The sequence below is a fragment of the Anser anser genome (assembly GCF_964211835.1).
Source record: "Anser anser genome assembly, chromosome: 2".
Taxonomy (NCBI): domain Eukaryota; kingdom Metazoa; phylum Chordata; class Aves; order Anseriformes; family Anatidae; genus Anser; species Anser anser.
The window spans coordinates 28,020,580-28,045,675 of NC_139721.1; the positions used below are offsets into that span (position 1 = coordinate 28,020,580).

Here is a 25,096-nt window from a genome sequence, read left to right on the forward strand (position 1 = left end):
AGAGGGCAAATTTCTTGGATGGATTATGAAGGCAGAATGTTGATGTGGCTTTCAAAATCCTTTCTTTTTCCTCAGCAGAATTAATCTTGTCCTGCTACAATCTGGCTTCAACTGTCTGCTCTATTTTTAGTTACTGATCTTAGCCAGGTCCTAAATAGCTCAGAGCTGGTGTTGTTTGTGCCTGATGTAAAACTGATACAGACTTGGCTGGTATTTTCATTCATGTTTCATAATCTTCCCTAGCGCATACACGAAGACGGTATCTTTGGTGTGGCTGGAGGAGGTAACTATATTGCTGTGAAGTGGATCAGACACCTGCTGGACACTTATGGTGCACCTCAAGTGACCATAAAGAAGTAAGTGAAGACATGTTCATGACATCTCAGTTACTTATTTACACTTCACTCCAGAGACATCTCACAGTTATGAAGGTTCAGGAAGCTCTCTCTTGAGATTCCTTGAGGGGAATCTCATAGTAACCCTAAAGTTTATCCCTGTTTGTGTTGTAAGTCCTTCATAGAATCTTGTATGCCATGAAGAAGATTATAAGTGTAAGACAGAAGTAGTGTTTGTGAGAAAACTGCTGATTCAAAGTTAAGCATTAAAGAGCTTTACAAACATCTTTGGTATAAAACTTACTTCCACAAGAGAGAATGAATATGCATATAAGGCCTTTTCAGAGACTTTTTATTGATCTTTTAAATTAAAATGGGCACAAAAGCTATGAATGAGTCCATTAATATTTCCTGATACATATATCTATAATTATATTACTTTTTTGTCACACTGCTCTATAGAAGGAGAATCAGTAATACAGCTCAAAACATTAACTTTTAAAATAACATTTTTCTTCTTTTATATGAAATAATACTTCTTTTCAGGCACAGTAGGGTTATAAGTTCTCAGATTTAGAAAATTGGAATGTAGTTGTTAATTTTGGTTCTGTGTCTCTGAGAAATGCATTCAGCAATCCATACAATATTTCTGCATTCTTGTTCCTTTAACTTCACATAGGCATAAAATACTCCAAAATGAAACTGGTTATTGAATGCAAGCACATTCAGCTTTACCTGTGGAAAAGATTAAACAAGTATTATGATAAAATATTAAAGAAGGCAAATGGGATTTTTAAACAGGAGCTTTCATCATGAAAATTTCTACATAACTTTGCAATCATGACTGATTAGGAGACTCTTGAGTAGAAATATAATTGAAATGTCATCTCTGGTTATCTGTTTTGGTAACAGACTACAGCAGCATTACAGGCAAGTAAAAAATAAAGGGCAGCGGTCAAATACGTTCTTCAGTAGACTATTCAAAGGAAATTTCACTAAGCATTTTACATGGTATGGGGTTCAAGTAGGCTATCAGGGTAACAGTTCTGTGGCTATTCTTCAAAAAAATGCCCTGGGATTTATTTTATTTAAAAAGATTAATCCTGTTTCATTTCATTGAAAAGTCGGCAGTCATAGAAATTCTGTTTTTGAATACAAAACTGAATGATGCAATATAGTAGAATCAAAAGCATAGTATCTCATTATTGTTTTAATTGTTATTCTAGGGGGGTAACTTACATTTTGATATTTTATGGTTAGAACCTCTTACCTCATGTTCAAAAAATGCATCTTCCAGTGTCTTTTCTCCAGCGTCACTCCCTACACCCTCAAACACAGCCTTGTATTCCTGAAAGCATAGACAACCACACAACAGAAGTAAGGTACTTTTGCATTCTGTGTATCACAGCTATCTTACTTTACTTTATTAATTAATCTACATTAAGTAATCTTTCTCTGTGGAACTCATGTATAGATTACAATTTTCTATAAATCAAAAGTTGAAAGCATATAGTCAACAAAAATAAATAGGAAAACAAAAAAAAAGGTGTTTGTTCTTGTGTTTCTTATTGCCATTTCCTACAGCTTAAGGTAATTTTCTGAAGGCACTAAAAGAGACTGACTGCAGAATGACACATGACCTTTCACTCCTTTGGATATAGAGTACTGAACTTCTTGTACAAATAGTATCCATCAGAGCCAGAGTTGTAAATGGAGCCAAAACCCTGAACTCTGATCCTCACATGGGTGATCGTTTTATTCCAGTAGTCAGCTGGATTTGCTTTATCTGCATTAATATTGTAATCCATCAGTCTGATATGTAACTGGAATATTCTGCACAGACATATTTGACTTTGTTTCTTATGTTTTACCTTTCTGTGTGTTTTGCTTCTCTGTGTGTTGGTTATGATTTTCCTATAAAGTAGCAATGCAATACAGATCTAGTACAGTGGTTCCCAAATTCATCTAAACGTCCCACCTTCACATGAATATACTTGATCTGTACCACATTTGATATGGTGACGTACTTCTACCATTCTGCTTGTGCACAGGAACAGGTATGGAGAAATCAGTAGACTGTACATAATTTTTGGTGTACCTACTTTGAGGTAGGTTAAATATTAAAAGTAATCACAGTACCATAGCTAATTCACAGAGCAAATGTTCCATATTGGTTCATCTTTAATAGCAGTGCTAGCTGCATCAGTATTAATAACTCCATCTACTTCTTTGATTCAATCAGTGATTTAGAGAAAAAAATTAAGAACATCATTTTATTTTTACAGTACCCTAGCAATGAATCAGGTTTGCAGTCATGTGTGGCATGAATTATTTGATCCTCTTGTTTTAAAATGACTTACGTTTTTGTGCCAAAATCAGGCAGCAGCTGTGAAGTGAACCTCATTTTGGGGAGGGTTAATGAAGAAGAACAGTTTTGTTTATTATGATGTGATTTAGTGGCATTTAAACACTGCTGTAAGAAGAACTTTGTATTGCACTAGGATAATAAGTTACTCTATGTCTTTATATCAAAGGCCTTTGATTCAATATACTTATCTGTGGGATCTTTTGTATTTGTATCTTTGATGAATCCTTTATTCTTTCAAAAATGCTTTCAACTTATGTGAATTTTTGTTACGATTTTGTTGACATCAAGAGATGTTAAGTATTTTTATTTTCATTTTTTTGTTTTAAGAAATTAGATTACATACCGCATAGTAATCTGCAACACACTTCACTTGCTCGTAGTCATCTGCATTGGCCAACAGGTGCAAGCCTTCTGGATACAGTTTTCCACAGGTTGGATATAGCTTCTCTCTGTCATCTTTACTCAGCTCAGTGCCAAATGAATTAATGGTGATGATAAAAGCACGTCTGTCTGCCTCAAACTTAATGCATAAAATAAGGAATAAACAGGCATTATTAGAGATCTCAGTACAAAATAACAGTTGTTTATTTGTTTGTTTGTTTTGTTTTTGTTTCATTTTCAGTAAGCTAAACTATGGAGGCTTAAAAAATGAAACTGTGAATTAGAAACGTCTTATTTTACAAATTGGAAATTCTAGTTTGCAAATACTCGTTAAATTTTAACTAGAAAGTCAAACAGTGTTTTGCAAGCACAGCTTTTATTCTGTGAATTTTGTACTGAAAATATCAACACTGCTACTTCCTCATTCCCCTACTCAGTTGACAAGTTGTTGACAAAAAATCTCCTCACACACCCTTTTGAAGTTATGAAATAATAGTCTTAGAAATAATAATAATATATTGAAAGGATCAAGGATCAATGGCACTGTTCTGGGATACCTCAAAGTGCTGCTGAGAGTAAAGGTTGAATGAAAAATTTGGAAAAAAATAGTTTCTGAATGCACATATTTAAAACAATGATTTAATTCTGTGGAGGAAGTTGTTTACCTGCGAAGTTAAAGTTTTCAAATGTTTCAAATAACAGTTATTTTTTAATACATAGAATCAAAGGCTGTATTTCTTATCCCAGGTTTAAAAGCCTATAGTATTTTCCCTGCAGCAGCAGACTGAAGGTCATTCGGATGACTAGATCTTGCATTGTTCTTTTCTACAAGGCAAAATTTGACCTGCCATACTTACAACATTAATTAAAAATATGGCAAATAAAAATAATCTTACCCAATTCTGTCTGATTTAAATCTGTTCTTTTGTCCTGAGATCTAAACTGACTATGGTTTTCTTTCTTCCCTTTATTATTATTTACCTTCACTTTTTAAGAACACGGAAGTGTTCACTCAGAAGTGTCTAAAAACTTCTGAGTGAAAATACAGCATATGCAGATTTTAGGCAGCTTGCAACTTTTCCTGTGCTGCGAACTTTTGAACTGTTTTGAGCAGAAAGGTACCCTTTTCTGTTGAAAAAGACTGACAAATGCCATTGCGACACTGTTCTACAAATTTAGCAGTGAAGCACATAAGTCCTACTCCTATGTACTGGAACACTTTGTAACAGGTACCCAGCTGCCCTTTGGCACTGACTTCAGAGTGAGGAAAATGAATAAACAATACAGAAATAATGAGAAGAAAATAAGTGTGCTTGAAAAGATTTCTAGCTAATGAGTAACAGGGCCAAATTTGACTTGCCTTATTAATACGAACAGGCATATCAGCCCTAGTGAAACTGTTTTGGAAGGATGAATGCTTTGCTTTTTTAACCTATTAAAGCCACGTAGAATTTAGCTGGTAGTTTTGTAATATTTTGTTGGAAAAACATGCTCAGAGGCAATTGCAACCAATGCTACCAGGTATGGGGCCTAATCCTGGGGTGGTTCCCAGCTTGAGAAAAATTGCAGAATCAGTCACATCCAGCCAGACCTCTCAACTCATCAAATTATTGGCACACAAGATTCTCTGTAGAGGGTAATGTCAGGATGCAGATAGTTATTCAATTACTTGGGCCTCTTCATTGCTGCAGGTGAGGGTGGAGTCACAGGATGACCATTTGCTAATTGCTTTGGTTTCCCTATGGAAAACTGAAGCTTTGTGCCTGCTGCCTGAGTATTAGCAAGGCACCCTGAGAACAGGCCCAGCACTAGCTGCAGTGCAGTTTCTTGTCAGATTCAGGGTTAAATACGCAACATTTTTTGTCCAAAGAGAGATCACCAGTACTTTTAATGTGGTAGGTTGGCAATATGATGGTCAAGGAGTTGGGGATTTTAAAATAGAAAACTCATTTTGGCAGAATAAATAAAAAATATGCTTTTGAATAACCAATTTTTGGCTTTTTGTAAACTCAACAATCTACCTTCACATTATTAAAGTAGAAAAGAAAATCTAGAGAAAAGTTTGCTGACTGACATTAGACAGAGATTTTAGAAGAGCTTATAAGGGACCAAACTGTTACCACTAGTATAAACAGAGTTTTACAATATGCTTAACCCAATGTTAGTTAATAATCTCTCAGCATGAATGTCGAACTAAAAATGAACTTTCTGCAAAATCTGAATCACTGAGAAATGTCTTTACCTCTGCCAACCAATCTCTTGATTTTTGTTTTTCAGAAAGGAATAGTCAAAATATTTAATTTCTGGACAATTCAACTTGATTAAGGATATTTTCTTTAGAAAGTAACCATAACATTATGAACTGGTAAAATAAAACATCAAATTGCATTGTCCTATTAGTATGTTATTTCATAAGATATAATTTAGGCTCATTCTTCCTTCAGGGATGAGCTCCCAGGGTTATTATCTCTCTCCAAAATGTAGACTTTTAGCATGAGGTCATAAAAGCTCAGTGAATTTTGTTCAGTCAATTTGCAGAGTACAAGTTTTGCTTACCCAGAAAAAAAAAAAATAAAAAAAAAGGAGCTGAAAGCTGAATGCTGAGAACTCAATTTTACGAGTGTGCCTCTTTTTTTACACGAACAGATATGAAAATATCATTCACTATTCTGCAGGTATTCTTTGGTGAGTAGGATCTTAGGAATGTTGTACACCATGGAAAAAATAAGTGCTTAACTTTTCTGAGTTGAGACACAAATCCTGAAATGTTGGACTTTTCTGAATGCCACTCAACTATAACTTCAACCATTAATTTTAATAGAAGAGTAAATAAACATGACGGTGCCATGAAGTTTAAAAAATATTAATTCATTCATATACAGTAATGCCAGAATGTAGCTATACCAAATTTAATTTTGGTCTAGGAAATGTAAGAGCCCCCTTTTTATTTCTTTATTCTCTCTATATAATACAGAAATATGTTAAGGGGCAACAGTGTTAGATTAGTGAACCATTTTTTTTGTTCTGCTCTCAGTTATAGAAAACCATTAACTGAGGCTAACTCCTCCCTGGACTAGCTGTTTCTCAACTCAGGAGGTAAAATTCATTCTGGAATAAAGACTTCAGTACCTCTCAGCAATACAGTTATTATTCAAACATCTGACAAATAACTGCAAATGGAGAGAGAAGAAACAGGAAAAGCAAAGTGACTTAATTATAAAAGCATTTTGGAGTACTTTCGTGTACAATGAGTGAATTTTTTCTTACCTCAAGAATGGGTCTCATTATTTCTGCTGTAGTACCTCCTTGTTTTTCACAAAACTTATAGAAAGCCTCAAGATAAGACTACAAAAAAGAAGAAGAGAAATATTTTAAATGCTCCTTAAGAAGTTGACCACATAGTCATGAATCTCATTTTCAAATACTTCCATTAACTTTGATAATTCTACCTATGAATTTAAATTCATTTATGTGCTTAATTACTTTGCTGGATTGAATAGTAAAATGCAAATATCATGTTCTTACAATATATATTTAAATGTTTTTAAAAGATGTTACAGAACAAATATTATGCTTTCTTTGCTCTCTTTTGCATTCATAAAGAATGAACTTCTTTAGCTCCATTGAGCTTCCACTGCATAATAAGCAGATGGCTGAAGGCAACTCTGCGTTTATAGTGTGGAGGAGGGGATTTGGGTATATGCCACGGCTGTTTGGCCAGCACTATGAGGATACACAAACTAATCCCTACTGCTCTACCCTTCAAAACCCTGGATTAGGACAGAACAGTGGACAAAGCTTCTGTAATAATGGTCTGCAGAACCCTCTGGTCTATTGAAGAGTCCCTCCTTTGCACCCATTTCAATACACCTGAGCAGGAAGGACCCCACATACCTCAGAAATGTTATTCCTCCTGCCTCCCCCTCTCTCAAAATACTGTCTTAAGGAACATTTATGTTATCAGAATGCATTTGCTACAACTCCACACAATCTTGTTGAAGGAAGCTGTCAGTAGCTATGCAATTAAGTGAATTTTAAGTAGAGATGTCTCGAGGCGGATTTGCTGCATGGGATTTTTAGTTAGATTCTGTATAGTTCTGATAATAGAGCTGAAACGTAATTGATCACATTGACAGCTGAAGCAGAGGAGAAAGGATATGTTAATAATTTAGAAGTGTTTGCAGAATGATCCCCCTGACACTTAGCAGAGTGAGAAGAAAAAATATAAATATTAGTTTTAATAAGTGTAAATTTGTGGTAATACAAATTTACAAATACAAATACAGGAAATAAGAATCAAATCTGTATGTTATCAAACAGAAAGTGTCTAGTTTATTAGTAACTGATATTGTTAAGAATAATAGGAATTAGCAGAGTATTTAAGAATTAAATATCGTATCGGGAATTTAAAAATATCATTTCTAAGTCAAACAGATTTTTTTTTTCTTTCCCCTTAATGCAATCAGATCACTTTAAGAATACTTCCTGCAGTCTGGGGCATCCACTGTGAAAGACAACAAAAAATCTGAAGAGAATGTGATGGGAGAAACCATTAACGGGATGAAATATGTATAGCCTTTAAAGACACCACCATAAAAGTATTGATCTGTGTGCTAATATTTGTAAAGTACCTTGAAAACACAAGGCACATGTTAGATGCATATCCTTATGGTAGTGTGTCGTAGCAATCCTAAATATAATTTTAAAAAGAATGAAAATTAAGCAAAAACATTAAGTAAAAAAATGCCATCTAGACTCAAAGCAATTAGACCTTTTTCAAATCACATTTACCTTTTATGAATAAAAATAAATGTTAGCCAAAAGCCTGCCTAGGATTATTTAGGAGCTAACAGTTCTGTGGCACTTGGTAGACAAAAGATTTATTCACAAACAAATGGATCTGGATATTAGCCTGACATCTAAAGCTTTTTCATTAATGAGATATTAAATTAGATTTTGGATGCAGACCTAAAATTTGAAATCTCTTCAAACACTGGAGTAGAAATCAGAGTAGCTGGATTTGATTCCTGGACTTGTCATCATCCAGGTGACCTTAGACAGCTTGCTCCATCTCACCACACTTCTGTTTCCCCATCCATAAAACAGGGTTAATGATACTGACCTCCTTTTCTAAAATGCTTTTAAAAACCCAAGTATTATTGTTATGTTGCAAGAACTTGCCTTGTACAGTTTGTTGCGCATTATTTCAATGTTCATTTCATCCAGGTCATTTTCAGACAAGCAGTCTTGAAAGAAAGCAGCTGAAAGCAGAATTTATTATATTGCAATATGAATGTACATGCTGGTAATATGCATCTCTTGTCTATTGCCATTCACCAGTGCATGAGCAAGGATCTGATATTTCTGTTGTATGAGACAGAATGATACACAGAGAAGAGAAATCCTCTTGATTTTCTGCTTATCCTTGTACTCCCTCCTTTTTAATAAGAATCTGTTGTGAAGAGAATCAATCAGTGCAGCAGTCAGAGTCCACATCTCCAAAGACCATCAAACGGGAAATGTTAATGAAAGCCCTAATCTTCTCTGAAGTAGATGGTTTGGTCATTAGGGAGATTTCCCAGTGAGGAACATGAAAGATCATTTTTGTCCTAAATCACACAGGTATTCTTCTGTTGTTAAGGAGAATCCTCTTTCCTAGTTTACCTCTTCCTCTTTGGATATGTTTGTCAGTGGGAGAAAGGAGGATGCAACTATAAAGGGGCACATACTCTGACCTTGACCATCTGTGCTTCCAGGTCCTCTGAAGAACTGGCTAAAGAGCGAGCTTTTGAACAGGTAGTCAGGGGATGAAGTTCATTTATGTGTCTGGGCCACTTAAAAATGCTATATTAATAACTGGCAAAAGTTTTGGGGTCTTCTCCCTTGTACTCTCCCATCATCCAGCTGGGGGATGAAAGACAGTAGGGGGCATGGCCCTGACAGTTTACTTGAGTATCTGATTGTCCATGAATTTCTGTCATCTTCTTAAAAATCTGATAATGCTCAGTATTAAGCATAATAATAACTGATAATAACAACATTTGATAATAATAATAATTGATAATGCTCAGTAATTAAATATATATATATGTATTAATTGGCAATAGATTAATTTCAACAAGTTGAGTCTATTTTGTCTGCAACACCAATTGGTAAGGGATCTCTGTCTCTATTTCAGCCCACAAGATCCTTTTTTGTCCATTTTTTCCCCCGTCCCAATGGAGGCAGAGAGAGAGCAAGCAGCTGAGTGGGAATCAGGCTTCTGTCTGTGGCCAGCCCACAAACCCACCATACCTTCTTGAGCAGCAGAACCCTAAAACACACACAGAGTACTCAAGATGAGGGCACACAGTGCTTCCGTAGATGGTCAAATCCATTCAGATACATCTTATTCTCTGTACCCTTCCCAACAATGCCCCACAACTTGGCATTTCTATGTTTGTTTGTTTGTTTGTGTTGGCTACTGCAGCACATTGAGGAGAATTTCATCCAATTTTCAGAATGTGAAGTTCCTAGCCCTGGCTCTATTTTGCCTTTAGAATTATTCCTTCAGGATGGGATTGTCTGTGTGCTTGAATAATGTCCAAATCCTCAGGAGAGAGATTCTAGGTTATACCACAACATCTAATATTTATTAGTAACTGTCTGTTTCTTGATCCTTAGTGGGGGATAGGCAAGATTTTATCTTACATTTTTTAATTATAGATGCAGGTGTTGAAATAAAAATGTAGATGCTCTAAATCAATGGCTACTTTGGGTATAAAAGATATCCATTACTCTTCTTGAGTAGCATGTTTTCTTTGTGTCTGCTATCAAGGCTGATACAGAAGCTGTTAATAAATGTTACCAGAAAAAGTCCTGAGCACCACTTCAGAAGTGCTTGTTCCAGTTTCATCAGCCAATTATTTAAACATTTTTTGTTACCAAAGCACAGCATATCCAGTGGAAAACATGCTACTCGATCTCAGATGTTCTCAAGTATACAAAATTAGTAGTTTTAAGAAGCAAATAAGAAGTAATTTGGTATTCCTACCTAATGGTGTGTCAACCAAAATTGCATTGAAGAGCTCTGTGGGGTTTGAGGCAATGCTGACTGCTTCCATTTGCTCAAAACTCCCCAGTGGATGGCACTTGGGTACCAGTTCAGCTATGGGTCGCTGATGTAATGTGCCAGTTATTAAAAGAATTACGTTGTCAATCATGTAGCTGTATCTGTATTTGAAATAAAAAGTAAAATAAATGAACATTAGCTTTATGATGAATTTTGGTGTGAAAAAGTACAAAAGCAAGATTTTTGAAAATTAGTAAAAGCACTAAAGTCAGAAATGACCACGGTATTTGCAGGTATTTATATTCACTCTTTATCAATGTCTCATTTATCAAAAACAAACAGAAGTTTTAAAATTGCAAGTAGGCAACACAGTTTTTGGTTTAAACCACATGATGGCTGGTTTGCAAAAAAGACATTTTTAAAGAAGGGGAAACTGAAACATGAGTATAATAAGCATAGCAGCTGTGAAATGTGGGTTTGATATATGTGACAATGCATGGTATTGAAAAGTAAATCACCTGAGCTAACGGCTTCTATAGTTTGGGATTTTGCACTAAAACTGCAGAGTTCATGCAGATGGACCAGTCTTAGGCTTTCTTCTCACTCAGCTTTAAACATCCTCTCAGGAGAAAACTATGAACAGAGTCTCACAGATTTCTTATTTATTGCTAAAAGTTTTCAGTAGAAGTTTTCTATAGGCTTCTTACTAGTTTTGCTGTTGGAGACTGGTAAGAGTTTCATCAGTGACTCAGAAATGGAAATGTGAAAGCTATTCCCTTGGGATGCTTATAACAAGGATGCCAGTCTTCAGCTTGTGCTGTAGGTTCAAAACACAGCTAGCAACATACAGAGATTACTATGATCTCACACAAAATCTGTGACAGAGCTCAAGGATCTGGTGATACATAGTTCAGTGATGCAATGGTTTTGTTAAATATCTTAAACTAATGTCTCCTTTATCACAAAACAACAGCATACAGAGTGTATGCACACATGTACATATGCATGTCAATCAGTATAAGAAAAGAGCTGCCATAATTTTCATATTTTCACTTTCATTTCTCTGAAGCAAAACCTAAACATTGTATACCAATAGGTTGGAGCTGTCTGTCCCAGGGCAGTCTCTAAGATCCTGTTGATATAACAACCTAAAACTGATTAGTCACACTTGAACAAAAAAATAAGAATACTGATACTTTATTTTACTGTTATGATAAAAATATTCCTTGAAAGTAAGACGAACAGTCTTGTGATCTTGTCAGAATACATTAAAAAGATAAGACCAAGGGGAGTAAACAGTTAAGTAAAATATTCTAGTGACATTTCACTAATCCGTGTTGTTATACTGTTATAAAGCAGAACCCCATTCTTTCCTTAAGGTTAAGTCATTTATTTACAAGTTTTGTCTGTTTATAACTGCATAGAGATCAGAACTTTCTCTTCATCTGACATCAAACGGCACTTGTGCTTTTAAACAAAGCCACTTGGATCTAAGTATCTTGCTACATACAACATAAAGTTGTTCTGGTTTTAATGTTCAAATGGTATAAAAAGTATGGTGGCTATACGATGTGTAGTCTTTAAACAAAATCTAGAATTTGCCACATGCCTAGGAATTAAATCACTGGATATCATGAAATTGTTCATCTTTCATGAGTCACCCCCACAAACTTATTTTTGCAAGTTCTCTGACTTAAATGACATTTGAAAATAATAATAGTTTTTTCTCAATCTCCATCACCACTCTAGGCTCTGTACGCAATAAAAATCTGCTTTTCTTGTGTTCTTTAAAATAAGTAGTTGCAAAGACAACAAATACTTTCAGAATAGATATTAGAAAATAAGGTATGTAAATATTGCAGTATCAAAGTAATTTCACTATTTTTGAAATTTAATGTAAATTCCACTAAGATGTATTTACATTGTTTTAACCTGAAGCTGTGGTTTTGCTTTGAGTCTATAATTTAAGCAATATGGTAACATTACTTACGTGATAAAATTCAGAAAAGTTGCAAGTGGTTCAAAAGCATGGTTTCTAAAGTAATGAAATTCTGTGAGTAGCTTTGTTTTCAGTTTATCATCAATGGTGGAAATAGTGAGAGGGCCAGGTTCATTAGCCAAGAAGTTGCCATAGTCTGTAGTCTGTAGATGTAACTTTAGATCTGAAATTAGATTCAAGGAAGATCATGAAAATAAACTGCCATTATATTGTCTACAAATCAAATCAAACAATATTTAAAATGTTTAAAATGTTCCTTTGTAATGTTATATTTTCATATGAAGGGTCTGATCATACATAAGATTTTACCACAGATGATACAGAGTAAATGCATAATTACTGCAAATTTATACTGCCTTCTCCAAGTAAGACTCATTGCTACAAGAAACCACAAGTAGTTTACACCTTTGCCATAAGTATTACTCGTAAATTTAATTTACAGTCACAACAAGCTCAGTGTCAATTACTGCTGTCTCTCACCTCTTCCCAGTTCAATGTTTTGATTTCACAGATTTATTCAGGGCACCAGTATTGAATCATTATAATGTGTCAGTTTTGTCTCCTGTGATAGGGTGGACTGTTATGTATCAAAAAGAATCATCCTGTAACTTTGTTAAGATCTTCAATTTTCATGTGAAACGTTTAAATCTCATGTAAGACTATAATCTCATGTAATCAAGCTGCCTGAAGAAAATGAGAGAACACATCTTGTCTGGCTCAGACTCCGGTCTCCAAATGAGGTCTGCAGGAGAGTGCTTGAAAGGGCACAGTTACCCTCCCTTAGCATTTCTGTTTTGGCTTTGCCTGATTTATGGCTGCTATTAACAGATCCTAAGAAGCTGTTCCAGAAACTTGGGTTATTGTGACATTCTGCCAGGGCTCCCACCATGGTAACTGGAGAAAATGGGTTGATTAGACAGCAAAGTTGAAAGAATCTTTTATAATATCAAAGAATTAATTTGATAAGTTTCCTCTGCTAGCTATTTTCTACCATGAAGCAAAAGTAAAGATGTGAACCAGTTCTTAGTGTTCAAAGCAGTTTAACACTTCCTTTTAGAAAAGGCCCTGCTATATTGTGTAATTATGTTCAAATGCTTTATTAAAAGTACCATAAATTATAGATTGAGATAATGTTATAAGGCTTTAGCATTTATAATTATTAGATTTCCATATAAAAAGTGAAATGATATTTAGGGAAATGAATAGCAACACTCCCACCGACTGAATTAAGGGTGTGTCTACAAGAGAATTTAATACGCATTAGCAAGGTGTGCATTTATCAGTAGAGTAGCTACTCTTTCCTAACTCCCCGCATGCATATCTTCTTAGTATGCCTGCACTGAGACTTAATGCAAAAGAACTAGTGCATTGCAATTCTGACTCCTAAGTCTAGCACTAACACTACAAGATAGATAACCCTTAGAGTTTTTTACGTGAGTTTTGCTGGCACTACAGCTCACTCCAGTGACTACATCAATGCACTGTTTTGGATAGGACAGTGTTGCTCAGCTAGCACTCTAGAACTGGTAGCATTTCTCTAGATTTTCCTGCATGAGATTGAAGTCATGCTGTCAGTTTAAACTAATTGATTCTTAAAATAATATAGGTCATCACAGAACTGTTAATGAAAGAGAGCACTGGGGAGTTGTTTTTTCAATCATCAGAGCCATATACCAGGAAATAGTCATAGTTTCAGTACAGGTTTCTATCCAGGAAGAAGAAAAAGAATCCAAATATGAAAAAAGGAAAATTACTTTATTCAAGAGAAAGATAAGAAAGGAGAGAAACAAAAATGCAGATTTATGACTAGAAATTTATCTAAATATTTAAGACCAACTTAAAAACAAAACAAAACAAAAAACAATACAATAATATTTTCATATAACTGCTACATTTCCTCTGCAAACTGATAATTTTTACTTTCTCTGTACTGCAAAGAAGGTAAAAATACTCGGTGTACGGTGCAATTACAATACACTACCTCATTACATGCAGAGAGCCAAAATCTAGCTTTCCTCAAGTCCTTTCCAAATGAACCAGATACCTACCTTGAGTCACACTCTGTAAATGCATTCTGGACACAGTGGTTTCCAGGAGCTTAGTACCTAAAGCAGACTGCAAAACCCAAATATCAACCCCAAGTATTGACCATTCTGAAATATGTTTAGTATAATGTGATGAACAGAAACCAAAACCAACCTACTGTGTGTAGTGTGTTTCTGACAAGACTGGGATTGTCTGCCTTGGTTCTCTTATTGTCTGAGTGGTTTCAGAATCTCCACCAAATCGCAAGGTATAAAAAAATATTAGCCATAACACATGATATAGTCCTACCTGGCTCTCAAAATTATGGAGGAAATACTATGGCCAGGAATATTGGATGAATGACCCTGTCACTTCCATGGCCTATTTTAGAGAAATATTTCTTATACCCAATTTAATAAATTCCAGCATGCATACTGTATGTAAAAAACAGTAGTCAACCTTATGCCATAGCCTTGGCCAGAACAATTGAGAAAATAATAATCAACAAGCTCCAATAATATAAATCAGGATCATAAATCAGAATCAGACTTCACACCATGGCAGAGAGAGGCTAGTTTAAGATGAGTGTGGTTAAAACACAAAGAAAGAGTACTGGAAGAAGTTGAACCAAGCATTAGTCTGGTCTCTAAGCATCAAGAACACAGAGTCTTGTGTGACTCCTCACTTTAATAGCCAGCTACCATCACTTTTCATTTACAGTTATTTCAGCTGCTGCATGCTGGTGTTCCAGCACTGGCAAGTTGTGAACTTATTTCATTGGTGGGAGCAGAGCTGGACTGCTTATCCTTCTTTGACCTAGCCTCCCTTCTAGAGAGCAGCGCTCTTTCCATCACACAAGGAATCAAGGAAAGAACAAAGCACTGAATGTAAAACCTCACATATTCTGCCTCAGTGCCAGCAGTGTTGCTCTGGGGATCCCATTCCCCCGAGACAGATGATGCTGTAGGGCCAGACTGGTAGCATGCTGTGTTGCAGAGGTTCCAGCCAGTCTTGCAGACCACAAGGTAGCTCCATGAAAATGATAATAATTCATACAAGCCCAAAAGGATGTTTAAATTCAGCTGAAGGGCACTTCTCCTCTCTGTGTGGCCCTGAATTGAGAGGACGTAATGCTAACTTAAGCCACTTAGCAACCTCTTTTTAACTTTCCCTTTCACTTTTCTATGTACCCTGTTATTGCCAAGCAGATGTAAAGCTCTAACCCATGTTTTTTGTTTGTGGTTCTTCTGTGTTGGCATTATGGTTTCTCCTCCAGAGATATCAGAACCACTTTGAAATTAAAAGATCTTTTTGATTCTATTTATGGGTTACTTGAGGTGGTTTTGATTTTGTTTCTGCTTGTTGGTTTTAGCATATTTATAATATTTTTAACTTATGCCACTTTTTGTGGTCTGGTACAATGCCACAGAATGCACAGTGGTGTAAATTTATTACCTTTGAATGTGAATACATGAATTGAAGGCATTATAGGACAAGCAAGGTAGTACTACAGCACAAATGCATATGCTGGATCTAGCTCCATTTTCTGTAAGATAAGGGTCTGCTTTTGGTGTACTGTACACTTGTGATTCAGCTTCAGTACTAGAGCATCATTTACGTGCAGAGAGGTTTGTATAATTAACCCCATTTACAAATCCAATATTTCTCTTATTTTCATTTTAAATAGTATGCTTGGTAGATAACTGACGGCAACCTGATAAAAAATAAAAATCTTTTTCTACAAGTAGAAAAATGCTACAGTGGAGATAGTGATGTTCTGAAGCTGATTAGGAAAAAAAAAAAAAGGAAGTGATAGAGGGTACTAAAGATATTCTTGTAGGCAGCTTGATGAAGGCTGTTCTTGCTGTAGCTGAAATGCATTTACATTCTAAAACTGAATGAACATTAGAAAGAAGGTTCAAAAGTAAAAAAGTTGCTGTTCTTTCTACTGTAAGTCTTACTTAAGAAATGATGTCACCTCTCTGTTGTGATCTTCCCATAAGGAACAGGGCACACTCTTAATAAAGGTTCAGATATCTCAGTAATGTTTAAAAACTACTCCCTGGTTGTAAATATCTTTCTTGTAAAATCACTAAAAATGTAAATAATTTCTAACCATTCTTGTGTCTCTTGAACAGGAGCAAGAATTCTTTTGGAAAGGGTGAGGAAAATATTATTTCCTTGTATATTTTGAAAAATATTTAAACTTGTCTATTTTTTATCTTATTCAGAAATAGCCAGGATTTTATTTTATTTTTCTCATGGAGCCTTTGGTGACATCATCTCCTGAGTTCCTCTGCGGAGAAAAATGGAGTAAGAACAAGGTTTAATGATTCCATCATTGTCTTTCCTGTTCTTTACAGATGTCTGAAGCTCTATTAGCTTTTCCTAAACCATGTGTAAACTCATGGAGCAGGACCATTCAATTTAAGCAGTTAAATGCAATATCTGTAGAGTCCTTAATTTTCATAGATCATACACTGCTGGTTTTGTCCAGCTGACATAAAGAATATATTTCAGTTCTCAGAGTAAGTGTAAGTAAGTGTTTACATGTGTTCTGTGTGTCCAAACTGCCACTGTATGAAATGAAGAGCTGATGCAGCTCTCCAGCTTATCAACTGGAGTAGGCACATGCACTTGGTCAGTTCAACAGTTTCTAGATCCCATTGACTGTACTGAAAAATCTCTTTAACTATGAGAGGATTTTTTTCCAGCTGACAGCTAAATACCTACATCTACCTATTTAAATGCAGCTCTTTTAATCTGCAAGATTAATGGTGTGCAACCTTCCCAGGCTTATACTGTAACAGTTTAGACAGCCTCAAGACTCTGATGCATGTGGGAGTCATCACGTTCTTCACTTCTCATTTCCTCAACTCTATCACTGCATAGACAAAGCAGCTGAAAACAGAATGAGCTTATTAATTCTTGTTGTTCCTTTTTCAAATGAATCTAATATACTCCACATTATAGATGAGATTTCAGTATACAGTCAGCTTTTGTTTGGGGTCAAGGAAATAAATTTATGTTCCTTTAGAAAGGTGAATTTTTCTGTTGCCTTTTTGTCTTGCCAAGTGTCCAAAGGTATGTCATATGATTTTTTGTACAAGTCTGTCTTCATCAGGCTGTGACCAGTCTTGGCCACGGAAAGCTGCTTTGGAAACTACTGTGTGTTCTTTTATTACTGTGGCAAAGTCACCTTGAAAAAAAAAAAAACAACTTTTTTTTTTTTTTTTAAGCTTGAGAATATTTCAGTTTTCTACCTTTGTGACATCTAGTTTTCTCTTTGTGGTAAGCAAAATGTCCTTGACTGCCCTAGAACTCATGAAGTAATAAAGTACTGAAATTATATCCTATATCTTTTATAGAGAAATTCAGTGCTGAATGGTAAGCTTTTAATAACATTTTGCAAACTATTTTGTCCAACTGAAATGTTACAAAACTTCCATACTTTTGTAGTCCTGTACAATGGTTAACATATGTGAGATTACCAATGACCATAGGAAGTCTGTGAATGAGATTTCCAAGATTTATCAGTAAACTAGAAAACCCCATCATCTGGACCACTTTGCAAATCACAGTCTGTACAATCCTAGGGTAATTTCAATGGAAATTCATTAGCTTAAATATGAGAACAGTTCTTAAAGGAAATCAGGGTTATGTCTGGCTTTTAAGATAAGGCTGTCAATACTTCAGTCTTCTACCTTCCATTCTTCAAAGGCCCAAGCAACAGTATTTCTTCCTAAATAAAATAATCCAGCGGACTTACCTTCTAGTGTCTCGCACTGTGCTAAATTGACATAGTCTGCACTTGTCAAGATCCCAGCTTTGAACCCTCGGACCAGACCCTCCAAGTAGCCATGGTCCACATTGAAGTAAAATTCTGAGTATCCTGGCATGGAGAAAAGGAGATTTGAGCTTTCTGTTGGATTCTTGATGGTACTGAGTATTTGCCACCAACTGTTTTCCTCCTCTTTGGAAGGAGTGACAAATAGTCACTGTTTTCCTGCCAGCCTATGATTGTGTTTTACCAACTAGTTTCTTCCTGTTTCTTGCTCCAAGTATATATAGTTCCAGTATAGTTGGTGCTTACACAACAGCCAGCCAGCAAATCCAACTCCCTCCTGTCAGAGCCAGAAAATGAATCTATTATTGTTGAAAGAGAAGCCAAAAAGGGAGCATGAGATTTAACCTTTGATTGCAAGAATGCTCTGTACTGACTGGAAAATAAAAAGCTTATTAAAAAGCTTGATAGCATTTTCATATTTCTTAAATATGAAACAAACAGAAAGTTATCTGTGAATATATATTGAATATTTCCACACTAATATGGTCAACTGCAGTAGACCACAGAAAAAGTATCTCATAAACTATTAATGTAACTTAAATGCTTTTTAAGTATCTGTGTATGCCTTTTTATTTCTGACTACTCAAAATTTTCTACTGCCCATCACTATTGATAAATATGTATATAAATTATAAGAGTCTTATAATAATTACTGTGAACATTAGATCATGACCATAGGTGCTAGATAAGTGAAAAGTCTTTGAAAGGTTCAATTTTCATTAACCTTAAACATTAACACTTAAAGTGGATATCCAGAATTTATCTCAAAACCATAATTTGTCAAAGATCAAGTCAAAATACTCTAGTTATATTCACCAAGATGTGGAAATAACTCATATTTTTTCCTCTTACAAAATAAAAGATTGGAAAAATAAGAATCTTGATTTTAGTAATGCAAATTTAGGGCCTTTGTAGACTTCTGGATTTTGATTAAAAATTAAACTCAGAACTGTGCTAAATCTATCAGTGAATTTTATACTGAACTGGTAAGTCTGCGGCCTTTCAGATTTAGGTGCCCCCAGTCTGACTCTTCATAGTGGCTACACTTCTGTAATCAACACAAAAAGTCTTTTTTACCCCCTAAATTCACTATCACATGCAACATATGTCTTCAAGCTTTGCTGGAAGGGGAAGACTCATAGTGCAGTAGGTGATACTTAGCTATGTAGTTAACTGGAGCTCAGGAACATTTCAGTGAGGTGTTGAAGACTGCTGTGTGGTTGGAGGGTTAGCACCAGCAACAGGAACTACAGCAGCTGTCTGCCGTCTGCATCTCAACACTTAGGCTCGGTTTTCAGTGCTTTTAACAAGTTTGGTGCGTTGTGTTGGCTGAAGACATGCAGCTTGGGTTTTCTATTGATCTCTTGCATTGAAACGTGGCTGCAGTGAGAGCTGTGAGCTGGCAGCCACACAGGCAAAACTATGGGACTTTTGTCCCTAACCTGAGAGCTGAGTGATGACAACTTGGTACTCACCAGGTCATTCCTGTCTATACTGCCTCACTCCTGGCCACAGCACGGCTCTGCATGCCACACAAGGAGGCATGAGGTGCCTGGGTGTTTGCTGCCCAAGCAGCCACCCTAGGAAGAAGGTCACTAGCTACCTGGCTTCCTGGCCAGGAGTCCTCAGTGGGCTAGCAGGAGCTATGGCCCACATGGCAGGCCAGGCCAATACTAGTACAGTTAGTACTAGCAGCTTGAAGGTTGAATTAAAATTGACTCAGGCTGACACGGTTAATTCCACGCCTGTAAGCAACTGCAGGGGAAATAATGGCAGCATTTTGGACATTTAAAAAATCATATGCACTGATATGCGAAGTGTAAGTATGTGAAAATTCAAATGGTGCCCGGGGTATAGAAGTTTCCTTCTTGAAGATTGGCCTAGCAATTTTAAGGAAGTCCGGTTTTAGCATTGCAGACTTAACCCGGCAAAAGAACAAAACAGATGACTCCCCCTTCCCCAAACAAGCTATTTGCTTTTGTCTCCCAAGTCTCCATGCCCACAGTGTCCAGATTCTCCTGTTGCATAGAATGCAAGAAACTGACAGAAGTTTGTTGGTGTTTCAAAATCCAGGGAAAACTTTCAAGGTATGTTACCACAGTCAGTGCTTCCTATTGACATGTGAAGATATCTGAATTTTAATTTAAACCTGCTTTTTTGATGTTGTCATCATCGTTGTTCTAGCTTGTTCCACTCAACTGTCTGTTATTAATTTTTTCAAGGAACATAAACGAAAAATGAAAACACGGGGGACTCATTATTGTGTACACTGTAAGCAGTGTTTGTTTTTACCCTACACATCTCTAAAAGTGTGCATTACATAAACAAGTAATGTCTTGCAGCAGCTGAATTCAGGCCTCCCCCAGCTGCAATCAGAGTATCAGAAGATGGAACACGTCCAGCTGGTGGCAGTCCAAGCCTGTCCTGCTGAAGAGCTTCCAGAACTCCAAACAGCAGAGCCAGTGCAGAAATGGCTTTGCACTAGAGCCTAAATTTAGTAAGGTTTGGGGTCATGTAAATACTGACTGGCAGGTGCAAATACCACCACGGGTGATCCTCCAGTGAGAAACTGCTACTACAAGATCCAAAAATACTGCTTTCGGGCCCATCATGTGAAGTGTTATCTCTCAACAAACTTGTTTCATGAAATCTCTGTATTTTTGAAAGATTTCACGTCATCATGAAAGCAGGCTAAACTCTTGGGTGATTCTATCTATTAGGGGATAAAGAGTCCAATGCTATAATCTGGGTTAGTAGGCTGCATTCAGCATCATCAGGAAATGGTTGTTTTTTTGTTGTTGTTGTTTTGGTTTGGTTTGTTTTTTTGTTACAAGAGAAGTTGTGGTTGAAAGGAGACAGTTTTACCAGTGACACTTAGAAACAATGCACATAATTAGAGACCTGAGTAAATTTTTATATCAAAATATATGAAAGAGTATCTTCATTATCTGTTGTAATTTCTTATAATGAATGGCTGGTACCATATGGATTCTTCAGTGTTTTGGGGTGGGTATGTTTTTATTCAAAAAATATATTTTTTTATATTTATGAACTTATTTAGATAGAGCTATGAATTGACTTTAAAAAATGACCATGTGAGAAAATACAATACTCTCACCTGTTAACTTTATGGAGTGCAAAGGTTGAGATATATTTAAAAGAATTTTCTATCAGTGAGCTAAGCAAATACTGATAGCTTGTTTGTAAGCAGATGTTAACTGAGGTTAAGCAGAATTAGCAATACAAAACTGTTCAAATCTACGAGCAGAATTTAACCTTTGATATCAAGGTTTCTGAGAAACTGTGAAACAAAATGTGCATATTATTTAACCACAAGAGGTCATCCTAAGACTGCTGTAAACCACCGCCAGTTTTTTCACCTTCACTAGAAGAAATTGACTTGGAAAGAAATACACAAAAAGTTCTGGTGTTTTTAATTTGTTTTCAACTAATCTAATGTTAACAATAAAAACCACATATACTCAAAAGTGGCAAACAAAGTATTTCCGTTTTACATATATTTTTGCTACATCTACAGATTTTCTCTGAGCTTCCTCTTTTCTCTCTCTCTCTTTTTTTTTTTTCTTTTTTTAGCAGTGTTGACAGCCACGAGGTTAATGCTGATGATCAAATGATAAAGAATCAGCAGAGGAGTGAGTAAGGCGTGTTATGTGTTATACCAGTGGAATGTTGAACCTAAATCACATGAATTAAACTTACTCCTTTTTTCACAAGTACTCAAAGATAATAAAACAAAAGTCATTGAAGTCGTGATTGCACAATTGCTTACATATATAATCAGCATTATATGTGCCAGTTTCATTGTTATCAGTATAAAGTGCTGATTCAACGTGTGGGTTAAACAGATTTCTTTATCTCTGTGTATAGTGTGACTCTTTGTTTATATGTGGGAGATTTTTGACATAACACTCTATAATTCCTACACAATCTGTAGAAAATGCACCTCCCTTATATGGAAATCAGAAGTGTTTTTAAAAACATAACCTGTTGTCTACTTTCTTTCTTTCAGCTATTCTCCCCCCAAAAGTAAATTGGATAAAATACATACATATAGTTAGATCAGCTAAGAATTATTAGGAGCTGTGCGTTAGACATTAAAACTGTTTTAATTTTCTAATGCAACTTAACAGTATACAAACTGATTTAGAGACTTTCAGAATGCAGTGTGTCCAGTGTTGTGGATTTTTTTACATACATTTGTACTGGGATTGAAAGCCAAGCACATCAGAACTCCCTAAACTTCGTAAATGTTGGAAAGTTTGTGGTCATTTTCCAATGGAAGGATGTGACCCTTTCCAAAAACTTCTTCCAGAATATGATCTATTGAAATCCCTTATTTTCCAAAATAATAGTGGAACAATTTTGATTGCAGGGTGTGGACTGAGATTCTGCCTTTCTGAGGTGTTGAATACCTGCAGCTCTTGTAAGATGGATAGCAAATACATTTAGGTACCCTGTGCACCTTAGCACTCTAAGTAGCTAGAAACGTGCTACCATGGGTAGCAGAAGCGTAGCTCAGCTACAAGTACGACAATTATGCTGGTCCCCATTTCTGTGCTTTGCTGAGCTGCACTCATACACAAAGAAATAGCCCATAATACAGCTGCGTCTTGTGTGGCGGTTTCTCCCTGATGGGCAGCCCAGGTCCACCACACTGCTCTCTCACTCCCCACCCTTCAAAAGAAGGGGTAGAAAACATGATGAAGTATTTCAGGGGTTGAGATGACAACAGGGAGATCACTTGCCAATTACTGTCACAGACAAAAGAGACTCAGTGTAGGGAGATTAATGTTATTTACTACCTCTTGATAACAGATTAGAGTGGCGGTGAGAACTAAAACACCTTCTCTCCCCACCCACCCTCTTCTAACTCCTCCCTCGAGCAGCACAGGGGAACGGGGCCGTGGTCAGTCCACATTGCTTTGTCATTGTCAATGCTTTTATTGCTGCACCTTCATGGTCAGTCTCTGCCCCTGCTCCAGCACGGGTCCCCCACGGGCGGCAGCTCCCCCCAGACCCCTGCTCCTGCGTGGGCTCCTCTCCACGGGCTGCAGCTCCGGCCCGGGGCCTGCTCCTGCGGGGGCTCTCCATGGGCCGCAGCCTCCTCCAGGCCACATCCACCTGCTCCACCGGGGGCTCCTCCACGGGCTGCAGCGTGGAGATCTGCTCCGTGTGGGACCCGTGGGCTGCAGGGGGACAGCCTGCTCCACCAGGGGCCTCTCCACAGGGCACAGGGGAACTGCTGCTGCGTGCCTGGAGCACCTCCTGCCCTCCTTCTGCACTGACCTGGGGGTCTGCAGGGCTGCTTCTCACTCCTCATTCTCCCTGCTGCTGTTGTAAAGCAGTTGTTGTTGTTGTTTTATTTTCCCCTTCTTGAATCTGCTCTCCCAGAGGCCCACCCAGTGTCGCTCACTGGCTCGGCTCTGGCCAGCAGCAGGTCCCTTTTGGAGCTGACTGGAGCTGGCTCTGATGTGATGTGGGGCAGCTGCTGGGCTCTACAGAAGCCACCCCTGCAGCCCTCCTGCTACCAAAACCTTGTCATTTAACCCAATACACTCTGAGTACTCAAAAATTTATTAAAATTGAGAATGATGATAGACTATACCTGAATAGACACAACCCAGCTTCCATGCTTTGTAGCTACTTCTAAAGCAAGATAAAGGGGCATGCTCATGCAGATCTTATTGATAGCTAAGCCTTTATGCACAGGAGGCAGTATTTGTGTACCAACAACAGTTCTGTACCTAGCAGGCACACCCAGTGCTAACCCACCCAGTCAACTTACACGGCCTTTGCTGAGAGCCTTCACAGCAGTAATGCACCCCCAACTTTCCTATCTCAACTAGCTTTTCATACAATATACATAAAATGCATCTTTTATTCCTATTCCTTGTTAGAAGTGTTATTTTCATATTGGGTTCACAAACATCTCTCACTGATGTTATAAAATATCAAAGATCTTCCTTTTTCCCCTCCTACACCTTCTAAAGCTAATCAAAGCTAATCTAGCATCTTTGTAGGTCAGCAAGCCTTTTTTTTTTTTTTTTTTTTCTTTTTGGTCTTTGTTCAAGGAATTACATGCCAGTGTAATAGTGTAATAAGATGGATTTTATCAGAGACTTAAAGTGGTAAGTCTGTGGAGAGAAGCCAGAAGAAAATCATTATTGATAGATGTAAACCTAGAGAAAAGCAGATTTAAGAGAATTAACAAAGCTCTGGAATGCTTTCAGAAGTGAAGCTGGAATTTTACAAAACTTATGCACTCAGTTACAAATTTGGGCTACTTTAGTGTGAATAATTTGTACTTTAGGGGTGGGGCTGGCATTCACATGAACTCAGCAGCCTTCTGCTCAGGACTCAAGTTCTGGCTACTTCTACTGAGGACTGCAAGAATTCACATCCTGGCTTTAAGGCCTTTAAGCCGTTATCTACACAGTGTCAGGACCTTTTTTTTTTTTTTGCTATATTAATTTTTAGTCCTCTTACTGACAAGTTTTTAATGCAGATGAATACCCTTTTCTCTTCTTCATGAGCCAATTATTCCTTAACTGCCACAATCAACTGATAGTATCTTCAGATTCAGGTGTCATAAAGGTTTTATCCTTGATACATCCTGAAAGCAAAATAAGATTGACAAAACTTTAAAATAAAAAGTACACACAACTCAGTATGAAGTGCAAATGGTTCATTGCTTCCCCACAGTCACAGTTCTCTGCTGTCTCAGTTCCCCCACCCTGAGGACTGCAACTTGAGTGGTTTCCTCAGCTCCATAACAGTTTATGACACAGACTCAAATTCTTAAAGTTAATTTTGCTGATAAAGTAATTGGACATTAAAATCTCTTTTTCATTGTCAGCTTTATCCACTTCAGAAACTGGTCAGAAGATGTACATGAATGCAAAATGCAGCCTTCTGTTAACATATCACGAAGCTGATGATAGATAACAGAAGGATACTTCATTTCTTGCTCTTTAAGCATAACAGCTAAGCACATGAAGGCAACTGTGAATGTGTTTGTTTTACAACGTGGGTCATACCAGAAGTCTGCTAGCTGTCTTTTTATGGCAGA

The 25,096-nt window shown here is 36.8% G+C and overlaps 1 protein-coding gene and 1 long non-coding RNA gene across 4 annotated transcripts in view; one reads left to right on the forward strand and one right to left on the reverse strand.

Annotated features, from left to right (window-relative positions):
• Positions 1 to 3,036, forward strand: part of LOC310893897 — a 22,359-nt gene extending 19,323 nt beyond the window's left edge. For all 3 annotated transcript variants that reach the window (XR_014579394.1, XR_014579395.1, XR_014579396.1), the window contains 2 exons: positions 244 to 356; positions 1,920 to 3,036. This is a non-coding gene — a long non-coding RNA (uncharacterized lncRNA). The remainder of the gene's footprint in view (positions 1 to 243; positions 357 to 1,919) is intronic.
• ATP6V0D2 (ATPase H+ transporting V0 subunit d2) lies at positions 674 to 18,205 on the reverse strand. The gene is made up of 8 exons (XM_083823391.1): positions 17,929 to 18,205; positions 12,126 to 12,297; positions 10,118 to 10,296; positions 8,266 to 8,345; positions 6,352 to 6,429; positions 3,047 to 3,223; positions 1,606 to 1,683; positions 674 to 1,070 (listed from the first exon to the last, which is right to left on the reverse strand). The coding sequence occupies exons 1-8, from the start codon at positions 18,056 to 18,058 to the stop codon at positions 909 to 911; spliced, it is 1,056 nt and encodes a 351-aa protein (XP_083679517.1). The 5' UTR covers positions 18,059 to 18,205; the 3' UTR covers positions 674 to 908.
• Positions 18,206 to 25,096: the final 6,891 nt, after the last annotated feature.